Raw genomic sequence first — 19,690 nt, forward strand, 5'->3', positions numbered from 1 at the left:
AGCGCGTGCGCGTGGCGCTGAACTGAATTGCGCGTGACAGGCAGCGGGGCCCCGAGCAAGAGGGAGGGGAAGGAGGCTGGGAACTTTCGTTACTCCACTTGGAGGGAAGCTCAAGCGGCGGCGGCAGCAGCAGCAGCAACAACCACCGCAATAGTAGCAGCCGCGCGGGGGACGCGCGGGAGGGAAGTGGGCGAGCCATGGACCTGCGAAAGGTGAGCGAGCTGCGGGCCTTCGTGAAACTCTGCAAGGAGAACCCGGCCATCCTGCACAGCGACGACCTGCGCTTCTTCCGCGACTGGGTGGAGGGGTAAGTCGGAGGGAAGCCCCTCATGGGGTGGCGCTGGAGGAGGGGGAGCAGGGGGTGGGGGTGGAGTGGCGTCCTCCGTATCCCCGTTTCTTCATCTCTCCCACCCTCACCCCCTTTTTCAGGTGATGAAAGTGTGCTCGGTTTACGGGCGGTAGGGGTTGGGGGGCTGCTGCTGGGTTTTTGTTTTTGGCGGGAGGGGGGTTATTTGGTGGGCGGCGAGCCCTGGATCAGGCCTCGATCATAAGAGAGGTCGGGCTTGAAAAGCGCGGAATTGTAGGAGTTGCAGGGACTTGTATGGGGCTGGGGAAATGGGGAACACTTCATAATAATTTATTTGCCTTGCGAAAGGTGCCTGCTTTGGTTTGGGTCTTCAATCCTTTCCCTGAAATCCGAGGCTGTTTGAGGGACGGATGGCCGGATTTCTGGACGGAAGGCCTAGCCGTGTCATTGGAAACCTGTTTTTCTCGCGTCCAGTTACTCCACTCCCCCCCCCCTTTCTCGACAAGGAAAGGGTTTCAGGCTGTTACAATTAGCATGTGCTCTTTAATCCCCTCGGGTTCGAACATTTCTGCTGCACAGAAAACGTTTTTTCGTGCCTGAGGAAAGGATTAGAAAAAGCTTTCACATCATTAGGATGATTACTCATGTGTTGCACTTTCTTTACTCGTCTTATATGCATTTTGTTTCTGGAATATTGTCCCCTGGTACTGCACCAGAGCACATTTAGTGAAACACAAACATTATAAACTACATGCCAAGCACATTTTTGCCTATTCTTTTCTTTTCTTTCCACCTGGAAGTTCCTCCTTTGTTGAAAAAAGCATGTGTTTTGCAGTAGCCTTAAACTGAGTTGCTTAGGATTGTTATGTCATCTTTTAGGAAAAAAGATTTTATTTATCTAACGACTTTTTGTGGAAGTGTGTGTAACACAAGCCACAATTCAAACACCTTGGATTGTGCAAATACCAGTGCAGTATATTGTTGCATGCCATTCTCGGAGCAGGGCGAGATTCCAGGGGTTCCAGGAGCTTACCCAGGGTTTGGTGTCCTTATGATATATGGTTTGTTTACACACATATGCAACCTGAACCTACAATGGAGGGGATTCAAACAGAAATCAAGCCTTGCTCTGACTCTCACCAGCTTGCGGCTTCTAGGTCACATCATTGCAACTCAGCTCTAAACTCCAGCTTTGCCCAGAGCTGGTGGAGGGGCACCACCCATTTGCCTTCTCATACAGAACCCCTTTCCTTTGTTTCACTAGTGGCTCATCACCCAGGCTTTCACCTCAATACAGGAAGCTAGCCTGGCTTATATTTTAACACTTGCTAGATCCAGGGGTTAGATTAGAAGGATCTCACATAGAGCTTACTTTCTCCCCACCAACTCAGCAATATGTAACCGTTTTTAGATTTAGTATTCAATTTATGTAAAACTAAGGTAGGCAGAGCTTCTTTCATATTGTTGTAAGCATGGTTAAAAACATTTAACTGGATTACTTATTGAAATCTGTACAATAGTAAAATTGGCTGTTAAAATTTTCCAGATGGTTCTCTAATATCCCCTCCATGATTTCAGATCCTGCTTGAAAGCAATCAGTGTTACATTGCCAAGAGTGCCCTTTATGCAGCCAACCACATTCTGGCTAAATGAATTAAAAACCATTATGGAGTCCTGTTTCATAGCCCAGGAAAAAACCCTCAAGTAATAATGTTGATGATTCTGTGAAGAAAAGCAGTCTATCTTTGGCTTCTACAGACCTTTAAAGTATGGTTCCATGACAGTGCAAAAGCTTGTATTTCATGCTGTGGAGTGTAGAAAGAGTTTTGGCTGAAAGAGCTATACCTGTACTGTAGAGGAGTGTAGAAACAAACACGGCTGTGTTTAAGGTAACCTGTCGCTCTATCTATTGGGTAGTAATATTTCAGGTTTTCTGCTGGAGTGGTAGAACTTGTTCATTTGAAATCTTTCTCTGTGTGTGAAATGGTTTTTGTTTTGAATCAAATAGTTGTTTAATAACACGGTCTTGTAGCATTAGGAGGCTTTGCATGTATTGTAATCAGTGGACTTACGGTAGGTATGCCTAGCTCATACTACGATTGGGCTATAAAAGTATCAGTTAGTTTTTGAATGGTAAAGACTTCCTAACAATGTGAGCAGTGAAACTGTAAATCAAATAGGGTGGCCAGAGAATATTAGTAGTTCTTATTTGGTGGTTACTCTTCTGGGTTAATTTTATTTCAATTAGATTTCACAGATTTCCACCACCACCTTTTGCTGTACATTCTAGGGCAGGGAGGTCCAGCCTTTCAGACCAAGTGGGCCACAAGAGTACTTGACAGGAACCTGCAGGGCACACCCTGCATTGTTGTGCTGTGGGGGGAGGCCAAAATTTGAGCCCTTCCCAGCCCTGATGCCTCCTTCCCAAAGCCCTCACACCTTGTATACCCGGTTTTGGGAAGGCAGTGCAAGGAGGGGGCACCAAATGTTGTTGAGGGCCCTCAGAAAAGGTCTCAAGGGCTCCATGCAGCCCTCAAGTCATGTGTTGGATCACCCAGTTCTAGGGAAATCAGTTGTGGTGCAAAGCACATGCTTTGCGAGTAAGTATCACAGGTACAGAACAATGTAGAACAAGCTGAGCACCTGCACCCCTTGCTCTAGGAAAGTTGCTGGGGATCATTTACATTCCACCTCTTTACAGATATATTTTTTCTAGTGTTATTGCTTGTAACCTTTGTACATATCACAGTTCTGACTTGAAAGCATGGGTAAAAATGGAGTATTTTGTTCAGGGTAATTTGCTTAGTGTTGTGGAATCATACTGCGGCATGTGGAAGTACAAGTTATATCTAGAAATGCTTAACCTTCCACAGCTTTTTTTTCTTTCCAAATTTCCTGGATTAGAAGGCAGCAAATGCTAGTTAATTGACATTGCTATGCTTAAAGGGGTTTCAGTTGTTCTACCCTAATAAAATAAAATTGTGCTGAAGTAGCAATTCAGAAAACCAAATGGGACTAATTTCAAGGTAATAGAATTTCTGTTCAGTTATTCTTTAGTCATAAATATTCATTGATAACTGTTACTTAGTGGTTTATATTTTTCATTTATCTTAAACCAAATGCTGTCAAACTCTGTATCTCTCTCACCAATCTTTTTCTTTTTTTGAAAAGTATGGGAGGTAAAATACCACCAGCTCCATGCAACACTTCTGAGGAAGGAGCTGCGGAAGGAGCTGCAGAAGGAACACACGAGGTAAGAGAGAGGTGCTTGTTAGGATTATGTCTTTTATGTTTGTACATACAGTTCTTAGTGTACGGTGCAATTTGATATAAAAAATTGACCTGCATCTCAGCTTTGGGCAATAGTATGGATGCTGTCTTATAAATCACACAGAACACACACAAATTGGGAATTGCCTGTAGTCCAAGTGGGAGATAACCAGAGCATGTACCACTCTGACAAGACATTGCGCAGGCAGGCAGGGTCTCAGCCGGCTTACTGGATGGAGCTGATAGACAGCTGCCCTGGACACAGTGTGTGTCTCTCCTTCATGTGTCAACAAGATCATTAGTAATTACTCAGGCTTTCTTTGCACATACCTAAAGATGCATGTTGGATACTACATCGTTTGTTGATTCCATGATAATCATTTTTTGACACTTCTGTTCATAAAGGGCCATTAGCCTATACAGAAAAATAATTTGGGAAGATATAGTATAGTGATTATGATTTTAATTTCCCTTCTATACGGAACCCTTGTTGAGCACCAATTTTGCCCGCAACAAAATCTGGGAATTAAACAGGGATATGAATATTGAAGAGGATAAATGGAACAATTTATGGACAAAATCACTATATAAATCTCTGTCAGCAGCTGAGATACATTTCAGACACTGTGATAAATCAGTATATCACGATATTTAGCTGCTGATATATTATGATGTTGAAAACCAGATATCGCCCAGCCCTAGTCATGGGTCAGCCAACATGGAGGAAAGGGTAAGAACAGGAGAGCTTGCACATGTCATACACATTACTTTTTTGGGAGGTAGCTAGAGATGATGCGTTTTATCCTCCCTGCACTATCCCCTGAACAGGAGGTCACCCCACTGTGTTTGTTGGCTTTTTAAAAGTCTTTATGCCTTCCGAAGTGGTTTGTCATGTGGCAAGGGCTTCTGCTGTTTGGAAAGCAGAAATCTAAAGTTCCCTTGGGTGTGTAGTTAGTTGCATAGTTCTTTGAATCTTGAAAACTGGCGGTAGTGGTGCTGATGATTGCTGTAAGACGTGATAATCAGACTCTTCTAACAAATATCGTACTTCATTGGTCAGATATGCTGCTTTTCTGATGGGGCCCCTTGCCCTATGTTTCAGTGCTACTTATATATGTTTCCAGATCTTCCCAGGTGAATTTTAGAACAGTAGAAAGTCTAGATTTTCCAGTAGTCTGTAGCAAGCAGAAGTTAAATAACCAAAATATCATAATTACATTTTTGAGATATTCACCTTTTAAATTTAAAACTTCCCAACTGGAAAAACAGTGCAACAGTTCTTCAATTCAGTCTCTGAAAATAATTTATTCTAGAATTGTCTGAACATCCTACAATACCACCCTAAGCGAAGCGTTAAATGAGCATGACAATAATTTGATATCCTTTTCATTAGGCAAAAGCAGAAGAAAAGAAGCCAGAGGAACCGCCAAAGCCATCAGAACCCGAGAGTGAAGAGAGTGATGTGGGTGAGTTATTCAGTACTGTATTGCATGGTTTCCGTGTTGTAGATGCAACGTTTTGGGTTCACTTTTCCTATTTAGCCTCTTATGTGGAATAACTAGGATTCTTCTAATTAGTGGTGTTTTTGTTTGCAGAAATTGATAATGAAGGAGTGATTGAACCAGACAGTGATGAACCTCAAGAAATGGGAGATGAAACTCTTGAGGTAATAAGCTTAATTGAGATTGGAACTGTCTCTCTTTGTAAAACCTCATGTAGCTTTTTCAATCAATCAGCATTCCTGGATTGCACGGCATGAAAATTGCTTTACAATATTTTAAGAGTTATCTAAACAAATCCACCATGATATAATCTGTACTAATATATAGGAAACCAATGCAGAACATGGATTTCAAATTACCCTTTTAATGTTAAGAAAAATAACTGATATCCAAGAAAGATTTCTCTGTCCATGTCACCAGGTTGTGGCCAAAACAAAGGTGGACCTGGCCATCTCATGTCTGCACATACACTTCTGTATCACATACATGTCCAATACACTAGGCAGAAGAAATAAAGCAGTCCTGTTGCATGCACAATGGAGACTGGGAGCTACTGGGCTAGCAGGAAGAGCTTGCTGAGCTGGATCAGACCAGCAGACTGCCAGTGCACCACTGCCAGCTGTGTTCTACCATAACTAAATAGCCACTGATCTAAAGTATGAAAAAATAAATAAAAAGTTAAGACAATTTCAACTCTCCTTCATAGTCTGTGTGGCTTTTTAAAAAGAAGAAATTTCTTGTTGATAGATATTTTTCTAATTGCCTTTAAGTAGTTTTGAAACACATATCCCTTTACAGAGATTCGGTTGAGTCGTATATTGATACTCTAGACCAGGCACCCCCAAACTTAGGCCCTCCAGATTTTTGGACTACAATTCCCATCTTCCCCAACCACTGGTCCTCTTAGCTAGGGATCATGGCAGTTGTAGGCCAAAACATCTAGAGGGCCGCAGTTTGGGGGTGGCTGCTCTAGACCTTTTAAAATTTCTAGAATTAAGAATGCTTTCCAAATACTTGGTGTGAATTGAAGTCACTTTGTTTCTCTCTCCTTTAGGTAACGGAAGAGATGATGGACCAGGCGAATGAAAAAAAGATGGAAGCTATTAATGCACTAGGTGAAGGTGAGTTCTTTATAAGGAAAATTAATTTTCTGACAAGCTTTTTAGAGGTAAACAAAATATGTATTTTAGTATACTTCTATTTTATAGGGTGGATTGTGAGTTTCTTAATTCCCACAGTGTTAAGAAAACAGTATTTAGAAGTTGGTCTTTTCAATAAGTACATAATTCAAACAAAAGCACGTTCCAAATTCACCATAACTTTGATTCAGACAGTGCAGTGAATGACTGTCTTTAAAATAATTTCATTTCCCATCTGATCCAGAAAAAGAATAATTTTATTTAAAATGCTTGAGACTAAACATCTTGTCTTGATACCTAAAATATGATGCTATAGCCACTAGACAAACTTTCTGGGGAGGGGAATTCAGTAACCAGCATGTCAGAAGCATTGCCTACCACTTAATTGGTCATGGTGGTGAAACTCTGAGAAACGCTTCTCTGTCAACCTGCATGAGAAGATCTCAGCTCCCATGTAGGTTGACAGAGAAGAAGTAGTCCTTAAGGGACCAGTGTTTCAAGCTGTAAAAGGCATTAAAGCAAGGTTAAAGAGAACTCTGCTTTATGTTATGGCCCACTGACCTGCAAGTAAAATAAATAAATTGGAGGGCTAGGCAAATTGCCTCTCACTCACCAGGCTCCCCTCCCATGCAGGTCCTGTCAAGGTGTGTGTGTGTGTGTGTGTGTGTGTCACTCACTCTCACTCATTCTCACACACACTTTTTCTCTCCCCCCCCCTTCCTGAAAGAGGCAAGGGAGGAAGTACATGTTGTTCGGCTCTGTTGCCTAAATGAATCCATATGCATTTCACATAGTCATTCCATGGGGATACCACAGTTGGTGGTATCAAAAGATACTGAGAGAACTAGGGGTATCAAAAGGCTTGTATTCCTCTTCTCTTGGCACTGGTTATCACATAGGGTGACCAATGCGGTTTCTACAACAAAACAGGACTTGAAACCAATTTGTCTAGATTTGTCTAGAAAACCGTACGAAAACCTGGGGTTGCACAGCAGCAATCCACTTGAGTGCCTTGTCCCAAAAGAGGATGTATGCAATTTGTCAATGAGACAAGACTGATGGCACTATGTACCATTCCCTTTATTCCATATGTCCTGTACTCCTAACTGAGACAAGTATATCATTTAGATTTCTTCTTTGGGGGTACAATTGAAGCTTTATTTATATTTTCAGGTGAACTTCAGAAAGCCATTGATTTGTTCACAGAAGCCATCAAGTTGAATCCACAACTGGCTATCTTGTATGCCAAACGAGCCAGGTGAGACTTTAAATTTGAAAACAAGTGCATTAGAGGATGCCAAACTATATATACCCAAAAACAGCTTAGTCTAGACTAATTAACTGCAGAATTGTCTTCCTAAATGAATTGTTAGTAAAATGTACATATTGTACAAAATGTGACAATATACCTTGACTTGGCTGCAAAAAAAACTGTTCAGCCTCTTGTGCCTCTTTGTTAAATCTATTTTGATAAGCTCCTTTGCAAGGCAACATACAGTCTTTGACATTTTGAGGTGCTGTTATTCACCTGAAAAGTCGTGTTGGTGGTTGTGGAAATATTTACCAGACATTCTGTATAATAAGTGTAAATGTCAGTTTTCTAAATTGCTATGTGCTCATGGTTGTCTTTACTTCTAATGACCCTGTTCCATGTTCTCCTTCCCATTTACCTCTTCTCTTTCCCTTGTCCTTAATGTTACCATACCTGTAAACATAAAGTCAGATTACAGAATGACTTTATGAAAAAGCAAGCATTTAAGTTTTTCTTAGCACACTTGGACATAATTTAGATGTCATATTCCTAACTTTGCTTTTTGTCTTGAGTAAGAAAGAGTGTGTGTAATGTATTTATTAAAGGACTTAGCTAATTTAAATTGGCAGTTGAGATTCTAATTATCTTTCTGCTTAATGTTGCTTCATAGAAGTCACTGTCAGATAAAAATTGAAGCAATAGGTGATTGATGCCATTAATACCAATCTTAGAAAAAGAAAAGTCTATAAGCCATTAAACTACATTATTATTGAATTTTTGTTAATGAGCATTAAAAGCTCAACATACTTGTCTTGTAAAAAAAGTCCAATAAAAAAGTGGTTGTAGCAAAAAAAAAAAAGAATAGGATGTATCCAAATTACTGAAGCGGCTTGCAGTTTTTGGGACAGTGGAAGGGGAAAAATATGATTAGGCAACATGACTGTCATGTAACTTGTAGCATCTCTAGACTCCATACTGAGTACCCAAAAATGTGCAGCTGATAGTTCCTTAAACATATTTGATTTCCTTGTTGTTGACAGTGTCTTTGTGAAAATGCAGAAGCCAAATGCTGCCATCAGAGATTGTGACAGAGCCATTCAGATTAACCCTGATTCAGCACAGCCTTACAAATGGCGAGGGAAAGCCCACAGGTAAAGAAACTAACCTCTCTTTACATTGTACTCCTGATTAATGAAAATACCAACTTTCCAGTCTGGTTTGCTGTTAAATATAATCTAGTTGTGTAGCTGGTATTTTTTATTAAATTGATTCAACTCGTGAGCGTCTGTTTTTATAATTGTAAATTGTTGCTACCTGTTCTGTTACCTTATTGTGAAGGGCAGTTAAGATAATCGTAACCATGTATAAATGCACATTTTTGTACTGTTCTGTTACCACTGTAAATTCTCCTTTGCTTCTTCAATGTAAAATATGGAAGTAAGGGACAGTTTGGATTTGCAAAAATACAAGTAACATAATAATGAATTGGAAAGTTTCTGTGTGGTTTTCAAGCTGTGCATATCCATGGGTTTTCTTTTAGCCCAAGAATGACAAACATGCGGCCCTCTGGAAGTTTTTGGACTCAAAACCCCCATAATCTCCAGCCAGCATGATCAGTGTTCAGGGATGGTGGGAGTTGTGGTCTTCAGAAGTTGTTGGACTAAGGATGCCCACCCCTATTTTATGCCATGGGTTAAATCTGATTTTAAAATGTCTTTGCCAGGCTGTTGGGTCACTGGGAGGAGTCTGCACATGACCTGGCATTAGCTTGTAAACTGGATTATGATGAAGATGCTAGTGCCATGCTGAAGGAAGTGCAGCCCAAAGTGAGTGACAACAGGAATACATATTTATTTTCTTACATTTTCTATTCTTTTTTCGTGGAATTGAACACAGTGTATATGTGATTCCCTAAAGCTCCTTAGCTTGAAGAGAGTGGTGGCCTCATGTGCCTTCAGGCTGTACCTTGGGACATCAAATTTATTGCCTTGTTCATGGTTTGTCTTCTGTGGTGTTAGGCAGAACTTATTTCAGAATTTGGTGTCTGTTGGAATTATGCATGGCCTCATAGTTCAAAACTAAGGATGCTGTGGTTCCATCATCTAACTTCCAGACGATTGCTGGAAGTAGACAAGTTTTCCATGTGTCCACTGCATGTCTCTGAGTAAACTCCTATAATATCTGAAGGGGAAATGTGTGTGTATGATATGGGCATGTGTTCCCAATATTTGTGGGAAAGGAACAGTGGGAAAACTGTAGATACATCTGCTGCATAAAACGTGGATCATCCGATATCAGTGCATTAGCTAGAACGTAATATTGTTGTTGTTTTTATTGATTTGCTGCATTGCCGCATGGGAGTGCTGTCAGCTGTGATTACAAACGGTTCAGAAAATTATAAACTTCAGCCTTGTCTCTAGAGAACCACTCCTTGTTTTTGCAAGCTGGCCTATATATTCAAAGAATATTTTTGAATAATTATTTAACTGAACTGCTTCATCAGGTCTGGCATTCTGTAGATCATATGTGGAGACCTTTGGCCCTCCAGATCTTGAACTAAACTCTCATCTTCCTGACCTTTGGCCATGCTTGCTAGGGGTGATGGAAGTCTTAGTTCAGCAATGTCCATAGGACCAAAGGTTTGCCCCTCCTACTGTAAGTTTAGGATTTACATCAGCAAGGGATATATCTTAACCTTGTACAAAAGGAAGAGCCATCAAGTAGGTCATAAATTTTGATATCTCATAATCATGTACATATATAATTGAACATTTCTGAAGCTTTGATGTGATAGCCTGGCTTCTGCTTCCTCTCCCTTCCACTGTGTATTTGGAACTGCTCTCTCCACTGTCTTATTACCCACAGATAGAATGAATATTTGATTCAACAAGCCTAAGTCTTCCACATATCTTTTTACTTCATTGACAACTCCTAAAAATGGCATATGTCTCCCCTTCTCCATGGTTTTTATGGATGAAAAGAAGAGAAGGCATTTCAGGGTTGTAGGAAATGCCTCTGCTCTGTCCATACTCATTGTTGCAGTCTCCATGTCTATTGCTTTATTGTTTGCCACATGAAGAGGAGTGGGGATGTTTAGGAAATGCCTGTTGTTGCTAGGTGGGCAGGACCAACTCCTGTGAAGATGCCTTAGGGCAGTTCCCTCCTCCCTCTCATTGAAACTGCAGCATAGAGAATGATAATAAAAATATGAGCAACTAACCGAAACAGTATAATTTCACAAAACAGAGGACCAAGTAAGATAGGCTAGTCTCAGCCACAGGGTTCAAAATTAACAGGGTACCAGGCGCATTTCATGCCCAAAGAGTCTCCATTTGCAAACACCTCAAAAGGTCTGGGTGCCATTTTTTGTGCCTGGCTGATGCTCAAGGATTTCTGAAATGTATGTGCTCTGAAGCCTCAAAGTATATGTTAAGGATAGACAATATGTTAGTTAACAAAGAGTTTAACAACAAAGAGTAGTGTGTATGGTACCAATATTTTTGTCCTAACCACCAAATGAAACATGCATTAACAATTTCTGTTAAAATGTGATATTAACAATGTGTCACTTATGTGAATTGTGTATTAGTTCATGTATATCAAAATAATAACTAATAAGTGTTGCCAACCCCCATCCCCAAACATTTGGCTCCTAGCTTTTCTATCCCAGTTGCTAGCACTGCTCAGCCAGGGTAGACTTAGAATCCTAGAATTGTAGAGTTAGAAGCACAAGGGTCATCTAGTCCAATCCCCTTCAATGCAGGGCTCATTTGCCCAACGTCAGGCTTGAACCCACGACCCTGAGATTAAGAGTCTCATTCACTACTGACGGCTATAGTTGAGACTTGACCTAGTTGGGAGCCGACTATGAAAGTCCCTTTAAAGTTTTTGATAAAAGATGCAGAAAGGCTTCCTTTATAATATTTGAAGAAGCATCTGGAAGCTGAAACCTGTGTAAAATACTATAATGGCTTCTCCAAGTAGCAGTGTTATGGATGCTAAGAGCTTTTGCTGCCAAATACTGATGACAACTAAAGGCATGTTTTTTTCTCAGTACATCATGTTTTGAGATGGCTAGTTGATACCACCGACCCAAAAAGTGATATCCCTAGAGCCTAAAGTTTTGTATGCCAAGTGTGTAGTATACACACTACTATTTTACATTTTGAACCTTGGTTTTAGCATTTCTGGCTTCAAAATATGCTATGTTGTCTAGATCAAGGGTGGCAAATTTGCAGGGTAGACTTGGCCTGCCAAGCCATTTCTGGTGACCTACCACCCCTTGGGAAAATTGACTCATCTCCATCCACAGGAGTGCCCATTCACCACTTAACATGGTCCTATTGCTAAGGGGTCTTAGCACTGTAGAAAGAGGAAGGTCTATCATTTCTCTCCACCACAGTACTGGGTTAGGAGAGGATCCTAACCCAATGTGGCCCCCTAAGGCTGAAAAATGTTAAGACACTCCATTCTTGATTAAGACTTTTTCAGTGGCAATCTGCATTCTTTAGCTTGGCTTGGCCAGAACACTAGAAGCAATTCTCTTAAAAGATTTTTACACATGACTTGTAGTATAAATTCCTAGATAGGTTTCCAGACTTTGACAGCCTAGATAATCATTTTCACTCTGTTCACTCATACCATCAGCAGCTTCAGGCTGCAGGTTTTGCCCCCTTGTGAAATACTGACTTCATATCCTGTGGGACTCAGCTATATATTGAATCTTAAGCTGCCTGTTGAAGAGAAGGTGTGTGTCTTAAATATCTAATTTGCAGCACTAGAGAAAGAATTGGCAGAATACAAAAACAATTAAAACTAGTTGAGGTCAGTAAAGTGCTAAGATGGTATTTTAAAGATGCTCTGGAGTCATATGACTAATACCCACCCTCTGCTTCAGGCTCAGAAGATTGCGGAACACAGAAGAAAATATGAACGAAAGCGTGAAGAAAAAGAAATCAGGGAAAGGATGGAAAGAGTAAAGAAAGCTCGAGAAGAACATGAGAGAGCTCAAAGGGTGAGAGCTTTAAAAAGCATGTACAACAGGAAAATAACCCAGCATAACTCTATCCAAAAATGTGTATGGAAATAGGCTAAAAAAGGGGAGCTTCTACAGTTTCAAATGTTAACCTATGTTTTAGAATGTCTATCTTTAACTGAATCTGTATTTAGTTGCAGAGAACTTCAAAATGATAACTATTTTTTTGTACAGGTAACTCACATCTTACACTTATTATACGTATTTAACATGATCACAGCTTTATGCACACCACCAATTTTTGTTTTCATTTTTTTAAACAAATACCATGAAAATGTGATGCACGGGGTGGGAAGGGGTGGCTGAGCAGGAAGAAACTGCAAACAGTCTCGGTAGTCTTTGTGAAAGCGTTTGAGTGTGGTTGAAGAGTCTGCAGAATGTGAAGAGAAAACACACAACCCCTGTGTTGCAAAATATGACTCCGCAATAGACAATGGCCAGAGACAATTACAATGTGAAAAATTTTATGGAATAATTCAAAACATAAAGATTAACAAACTAAACTCTCTGAAAGTACTGAATGAATCACGGTGCCAGACTTTACCTGGCGGAGAACAAGCTGTGAAGCTTTGTAATCGGCAATGGCCAATTCTGATGTCCAACTCTGAACTGCTGAACAGTGCTTCCGGATAGCAACTACTGTTTCGTTGAATTCTTCATCAGCCAATTAGTTACACAAATACCCGTATTTTTTTTTCATAAAATGTTGTTAGTAACAGTGACTACATAATCGCATGAGCACTGTTCCAGAGTATTTTTCATTCTCATGTATATTACATCTATTCCAAAGAAAATGGGGTATGTAACCTTTTTATGTCACATTTATAATTTCCACGCTATTTGAAGTTGTTGTTATGCATGTGCAGGTCATCGTTTGAACATTTTCATTTTATGAAGAAATTACATATCTTTCTACTTACAAGTGTTTGTTGAACTAATTGGCTGATGAAGAATTCAATAAAACAGTAGTTGCTATCTCGAAACACTGTTCTGCAGAGTTTAGAGTTGGACATCAGAATTGGCCATTGCCGATTACAAAGCTTCACAGTTTGTTCTCTAGCGGGTAAAGTCTGGCACCGTGATTCATTCAGTACTTTCAAAGACTTTAGTTTGTTAATCTTTATGTTTTGAATTATTCCATAATTTTTTTCACATTGTTTCTGGCCATAGTCTTGCTTTTGATATTGCTGAGTGTGAAGAGAAGGCAGAGGAGGTAGCAGAGAGTTGGAGTGGGTGATTGGCGGAGACCAGAGAGACTTGTAGAGAAGTTTGGAAAGACATTGGAGGAGGTTGGAGTGTGGAAGAAGCAGTTGGAGAGGGAGATTGAAGGAGGTCGGAGAGATATCATAGGAGTTTGGAAAAGGTGGTTGGAAGAGGTCTGAAGGACTTGTGGAGGGTCTTGGAGGAGACTGGATTGTGGATGAGGTGGTTGGAGAAAGCTGCAGAATGGCCGCAAAACACAAGGCGTCCTCATTCTCATCAGCTGCTGAGAAACCAAAGAAGAAGCGAAGGATGGTTCCCACACTGGAAAAGAAGTTGGCTGTGCTGAACTGCTTGAGAGCTGGCTCTATGTGTGCTGTGGCAGGCAAATATGGCCGGAATAAGTACAGCATCCATGCCATCAGGGTGCATGAAAATGAGATCCATGGAGTAGTTGGATCTATTCAGTTGACTGCTGAATAGCTAGAGGAACTGGTCAGATCAAGTTTAGAATGTGAGGATGAGGATGGAGAGCATGAGCCAGCAAGTTGGAACCTGCAGACATTTCTCAATTCTTCAAAGTCATAAAGCACACAAATGATCTGATTGCAGAGTTTGATTCCTTCATGGAACGCAGCCTCAAGATCATCCATGGGATTACAGACACTGAAACCATGCAAGGAAATGTTTGATGAGTTCAAGAGACAATAGTGGCATTTTTGCCCATGCAATCCACATCTGGATCTGAACCACAGCCAAGCACTTCTTCTGGCTATCTGGCAACACCCCTTGTCCTCATATCATCCCCATAAGCATCATTTAGCAAGGAAGAGGAGGAGGAAGACTAAGAGCCTTATTTCTCACACACGGATGAGTGCAGTGATTTATTTATTTTTACAGTTTTCTAGGGGTCGTTCTGGCTTTGCGCTGCTTATATGTGCAATGGCCAAGAACATAATCCCTGCTGTGTAAGATGTGACTTATCTGTAGTTTGAAGCCCAGTGCTATAAACACTGAGGAAGCAGCAACAAACTTGAGCATTAAAATAAATATCACAACTATTTTCTTTTCAAAACTCATTCTTCCAGGGGCCTAGAAATTCAGTATCCTGGAGTGAAGCCGTATTGCAGAACTTAAGAACATGTAGGGTCTGTGTAGTAGGCTTTGGATCCAGTTGTAATAGCCTTCTCAGCTTTCTATATATAAGCTTGATTAGTTGGAGAGCATGTGACGTTTTCTCATGATTTATTGATTGCAGGAGGAAGAGGCTCGACGACAAACTGGAGGACCTCAGTTTAGTGGCTTCCCAGGTATGTGTTCATTTCAAAGCATGAATAGCAACAGAGAAATGCTATGGGTCATAGCATTTTGTTTAACTTGCTACTAGGGCAAAAGAAAAGCTGTACTTATGTAAGTTTGGTTTTTCAAACAAGAAGGAAAGTTGTTTGGCTGCTGGAAGGGAATATCTGTATGTGAAGGGAACACATAACTACTCATAGGAACAAAACACTCACTGTAGTGGCCTAGGAGACCATGAAAGTGACTTGGGGCTAGAAAAGAGGGAGATGTTATTGAGACCTGAAGAGCCTCACCCATATCATCCTGTTCCCACACTCTGTCACTCCTTTGCAACCAAAGAGAGAGCCTTTCTGGACATGGCATGCCATCTGTAGGCACCTCCCCAGAAAGGCTCACCTCACTGCTTTTAGGGACCAGAGAACCTCTTTTTATTCTTTTTGTATTTTAGGTATTTTAAAGTCTTAACTGCTTGCTGTTTTTAAACTGCTGGTTGTTTTTTATGTGGTTGATTGTTTCTTAATCCTTTATTTTATGAACTGCCCTGGAACCAAATCTAATGAAGGGTGATAAACAAACTTGCTAACAGCAAATCTTAGAAATCATGTACACTGCAGAATTGCTTGCCCATACAGCCTCCTCTCTTGTGTTTTGCTTTATTGGTAAGATCGTACAGAGTATGTACAACTTGCTGTGCTGAAGTAATCCTTCACATACAATTTGCTAAAGAGGCCATGATAATACATTCCTCTGTTTATGAAAAGACAAAGCCTTGAAGTAGCATAACTATTTCATAGGTAACCTCCAGCTGAAAGTGACTGTATTTGGACCCGGAGGACTAAGTGGGTATTAGAACACAGAATAAAGTCTTGATATTTGTTCAAGAAAAGTTTTAGTTCCCTTGCTCTCCTGGCTATAGGAGGCTTCCAAAGAATGGTAATATGTAAGGATGTAACACATATGTGAAAGCAGGGTATGCTTTGCTGTAGGGTTTGTACCCACAGGTGCCATGGAGCCCCCAAAGGCCTTCATTGGCACCTGCCGGCACCATGCTGCCTGTGAGAGCTGGGTTGGTTTCCCTTGATATTTTTTTGGGGGGGGGGGTTGTAGAGGATTTTTTAATGGCAGAGCAGTTGCTTCAGCTGGAAAGGCTGCTTCCTTGCATTCTGGTTAGTTTGGCAGGATGTTTAAGCAGTGGGTTAGGAAGTGGCAGGGATGGCCCATCCTGTTTGTTTGCTTGTTGCCCACCAGCTAGGTGGAACTGGCAGCAGGCACTTGTTGCTTGTTCACCCCATGTAGGGCCTCCATCTGTGTGTGTGATTAAGAAAGATGCACTTTGGAGAGAGAGAAGAGGTATGTGTGACAGAGAAGGAAGCAGATGTATGTATGTAGTGCAGTCTCTAAGGGTGGGAGGGCAGGAAGTACGAATGTGTAGTCTCAGAAAGAGGAATGGATGCACTTGGACAGAGAGAGGGAGAGAGATGTGTTTGACTGGGCATATGTGTGTACAAGAGAGATTTATGGGTATATGTGGTCTATTTGGGTGCTCTGTGCATGCACGTGCATAAAAGTGTGTGTGATGTGACCACTTTGTATATTTTTCCTTGTACTGCAAAATGCTCCTCATTACTAGACAGCAACATCACTGGTTTGTGCATGGGTATTCAATATAGTGTGCCTTCTACAATCAGATCTAGCAGGACATAGCTGACTTCCCATGGTAAGCATGAGATTGTCCAGGGGGTTGGGGAGAAAGCAGCAATGACTGTACTCACTCTAATTTTTTTGTTATGCCACACCCCTCATGACAACCATTTTGCATTATGCCACACACCATGCGGTAGCCATTTTGTGACTAGCATCCATGACACTTTCTCAAAATGTGCCCTCTGGTCCAGAAAGATTGTTTATCCCTGCTCCAAGTCTATGTTTTACATTTGCAGGTTTTCCTGGAGGCATGCCTGGGGGCATGCCTGGAATGGGGGGCATGCCTGGAATGGGGGGCATGCCTGGTCTTAATGAAATTCTCAGTGACCCTGAAGTTCTTGCAGCCATGCAGGTGAGAACAAAGAACAAGTAAAATAATGATGATTGAGAGATTTAAGGAGCCCTGATTCTTCATATGAGTTGTGCTTGTTCTCTAAGGACCTTCCTCCAAATAGTTGATTATTCCATCATTCATTTATTTTCAGTCATTTTTATTCTGCTCTATAAATGTCCTTGAGGTGACATGTGGCATTTGTAACAAATGACACCGCTTAACAAGAGGAATCTTAACTGCAAGAAATACCATTTGATGTGCCTATACAGTATATAAACAGCCTATGGATACAATTTTAATATAATTGTTCTCGAGGCCAAGGGGGGGTCTTGTCATCTGGACAGCCCAGGACCTCCATATACAGTACCCAGGTTTGCATCCTAGTGAGGTCACTTCAGTGCTGCTAACAGAGAGGTTTGACTTCACTCCCAGGGACGCACTCCATTTGTCTCTCAAGACAGGTGCATGCCAACAACAACTAGTATATAGTTAAGAACACTTGGTTCCCATACCACTAAGGTTTATCATACTTGATTTTATATTGTATTGTAGGCTTAACATGGATATGAAAGCCCACTTAATTTCATACAACAGTACAAGCCATTTCCCCCCTTTTTGTTTTACAGGATCCAGAAGTCATGGCAGCTTTCCAGGATGTTGCACAGAACCCAGCAAACATGTCAAAGTACCAGAATAACCCCAAAGTCATGAATCTCATTGGCAAACTATCAGCCAAATTTGGAAATCAACCCTAAAATCCCCTTCCATTGCAAGAGGTGGGGGATGTTGCAATAACACAAACCATTGTACCTCTAATTCTCCGAAGAGAATTAGGGTGCTCTGGGTAGAATCCCTTTTCCTCCTCCCTCCATGCTTCAGAAATGGCAGTCAGTTTGATTGTATTCAGGTTTTATTTCAAAAAAATACATTTCCCCCTCTCAGCACCTTTGCCCAGGAGTTTGTCTTACTCAACAGTAGTGCAGTTTCTTTTAAATTTTTAATAATTGTAATCTTCCAGTAGATTGTACCAAAATGTGTTGGGTGGGTGGGAGGCTATTTTTGGAGGGGCGTGTGGTTATTTTTTTTTTTAAGTAATAGCGTTGGGTTTCTGCTTCCCAGTAACTGAACTCCTTTGTAAGAGCTTGTAACAATTCTTAAGTTCTAACATAAGTGAAGATCAGTATTTTTTATTTTAACTGAAAGAAATAATACACAATTAATATTCTTTTTTTTATATTCACAAGGGTGACTTAAATAGTTGCAGTCAGATTCTTCACAGATCAGATCCCTGCAGCAGTGGGTTAGGCTTTTAATATGTTGGTTACAAATGCTGTTGAGGTTGGACTACTTATACAATCAATGTTGAGCCGATTAACTTGTTAATTGTCTCTGTCAAGTTGTGTAGGGGGCAAATGTTTTTATTAACATTAGTCAGCTGAATAACTTCAAAAGGTAGGAGCCTTTCTGTAACTACTGAACATTATTCTTGGTTTAATTTCCTAATATTGTAGGAGGAAAACAAATTGGTTGCATTCATTCTTTAAATAATTCAGAATGAATATATACAGCATAGATCTTAAGATTGGTGAAGTTCTGGATTCTCATTTCATGGAAGCTCTAATTACATATCTTTTGCCAGAACCTTATATCTTTTGCAGCTGAGTACTTCCCCATTTCCATATATCCTAGTTAGAGTATCAAATACTGATTTTTATAGGGCGGGGTTTGTTTGTCACACTATCATATTGATACTTGTGGGGCTTGAGTTTGAAAGGAAGGAGAGAAGGAAGATCTTTGTTGGAATGGCAAATCTTCAGTATAATTACAGCATGTGTATTCATTGGACACTTTGCTGAAATGTTCATTGATAACTAATACAATTAAATCTGTTATTTTCTGTCTACTAAAATTTTGATTCCTGCTCTTAATGTTGGAAACTTTGTTATAATTACGTCTGGGTCTCTTCTAGGGCTTTTGAATGTTTCCTGTTCTGTGCTCTTGTAATTTTGTCTGAACCCATAAGTGATGTATGCTTTCTGTTTGTTTAAATCTGAACAGATTTAGGAACTCACTTCTAAAAATAAACTCCAGAAAGTTTTTTCCCTTCATACAATAATAATCTCATTGAATGAAAAAAGATGAATTCATTTTTGCTTAAGAATTAGTTCTGAAAATACTTCTAGTTGCCTTTCAAAACAATAAAGACTGGTTTTGAATAAACTTTTTTGTTAATTATTGCATGTGGTGCTTATATAAGTCTTAAAACAAATTCATGGGAAGCTATTCCAAGTTTAAAGTTGGAGGGGTTATTATCTGTCTATTATTGTCCATTCTGGGTTGCTCAAACATTGGTGCTGTCTTTTCTTTTAGCAGATCAAGATGATCAGGTGACAGCAAAAACTGCAATGTTTTTAGTGGGGGCAATTAGAATAAGATGTAAATCCCCGAAATGTATTTTCTATAGTTAAGTTTTTACCTCTATCTTCAGTACAGTTTTTATTTTAATTTTAGTGCTATGGCTAGTGGATGATGCAAATAAAGATTCTTCTGATTCTGCAGCTTCTTTTAAGTTATCTCAGCAGTTGCAATCTTGCCAGTCTAGAAGCAGTCTAGAATCCTGTCGATGAGGGGAAATCTAAGGCAAATCA

At 40.4% G+C, this 19,690-nt stretch overlaps 1 protein-coding gene across 1 annotated transcript; it reads left to right on the forward strand.

Annotated features, from left to right (window-relative positions):
- The first annotated feature begins 13 nt into the window (after positions 1-13).
- On the forward strand, positions 14-19,596 carry ST13 (ST13 Hsp70 interacting protein). Its single transcript, XM_060279798.1, has 11 exons — positions 14-307; positions 3,479-3,560; positions 4,971-5,043; positions 5,173-5,243; positions 6,134-6,200; positions 7,392-7,476; positions 8,511-8,621; positions 9,194-9,296; positions 12,368-12,484; positions 14,964-17,060; positions 17,669-19,596. Exons 1-10 carry the CDS (start codon positions 198-200, stop codon positions 15,090-15,092), a joined length of 948 nt encoding a protein of 315 aa, XP_060135781.1. The 5' UTR covers positions 14-197; the 3' UTR covers positions 15,093-17,060; positions 17,669-19,596.
- Positions 19,597-19,690: the final 94 nt, after the last annotated feature.

The sequence above is a fragment of the Zootoca vivipara genome, chromosome 10, assembly GCF_963506605.1.
Source record: "Zootoca vivipara chromosome 10, rZooViv1.1, whole genome shotgun sequence".
NCBI lineage: Eukaryota > Metazoa > Chordata > Lepidosauria > Squamata > Lacertidae > Zootoca > Zootoca vivipara.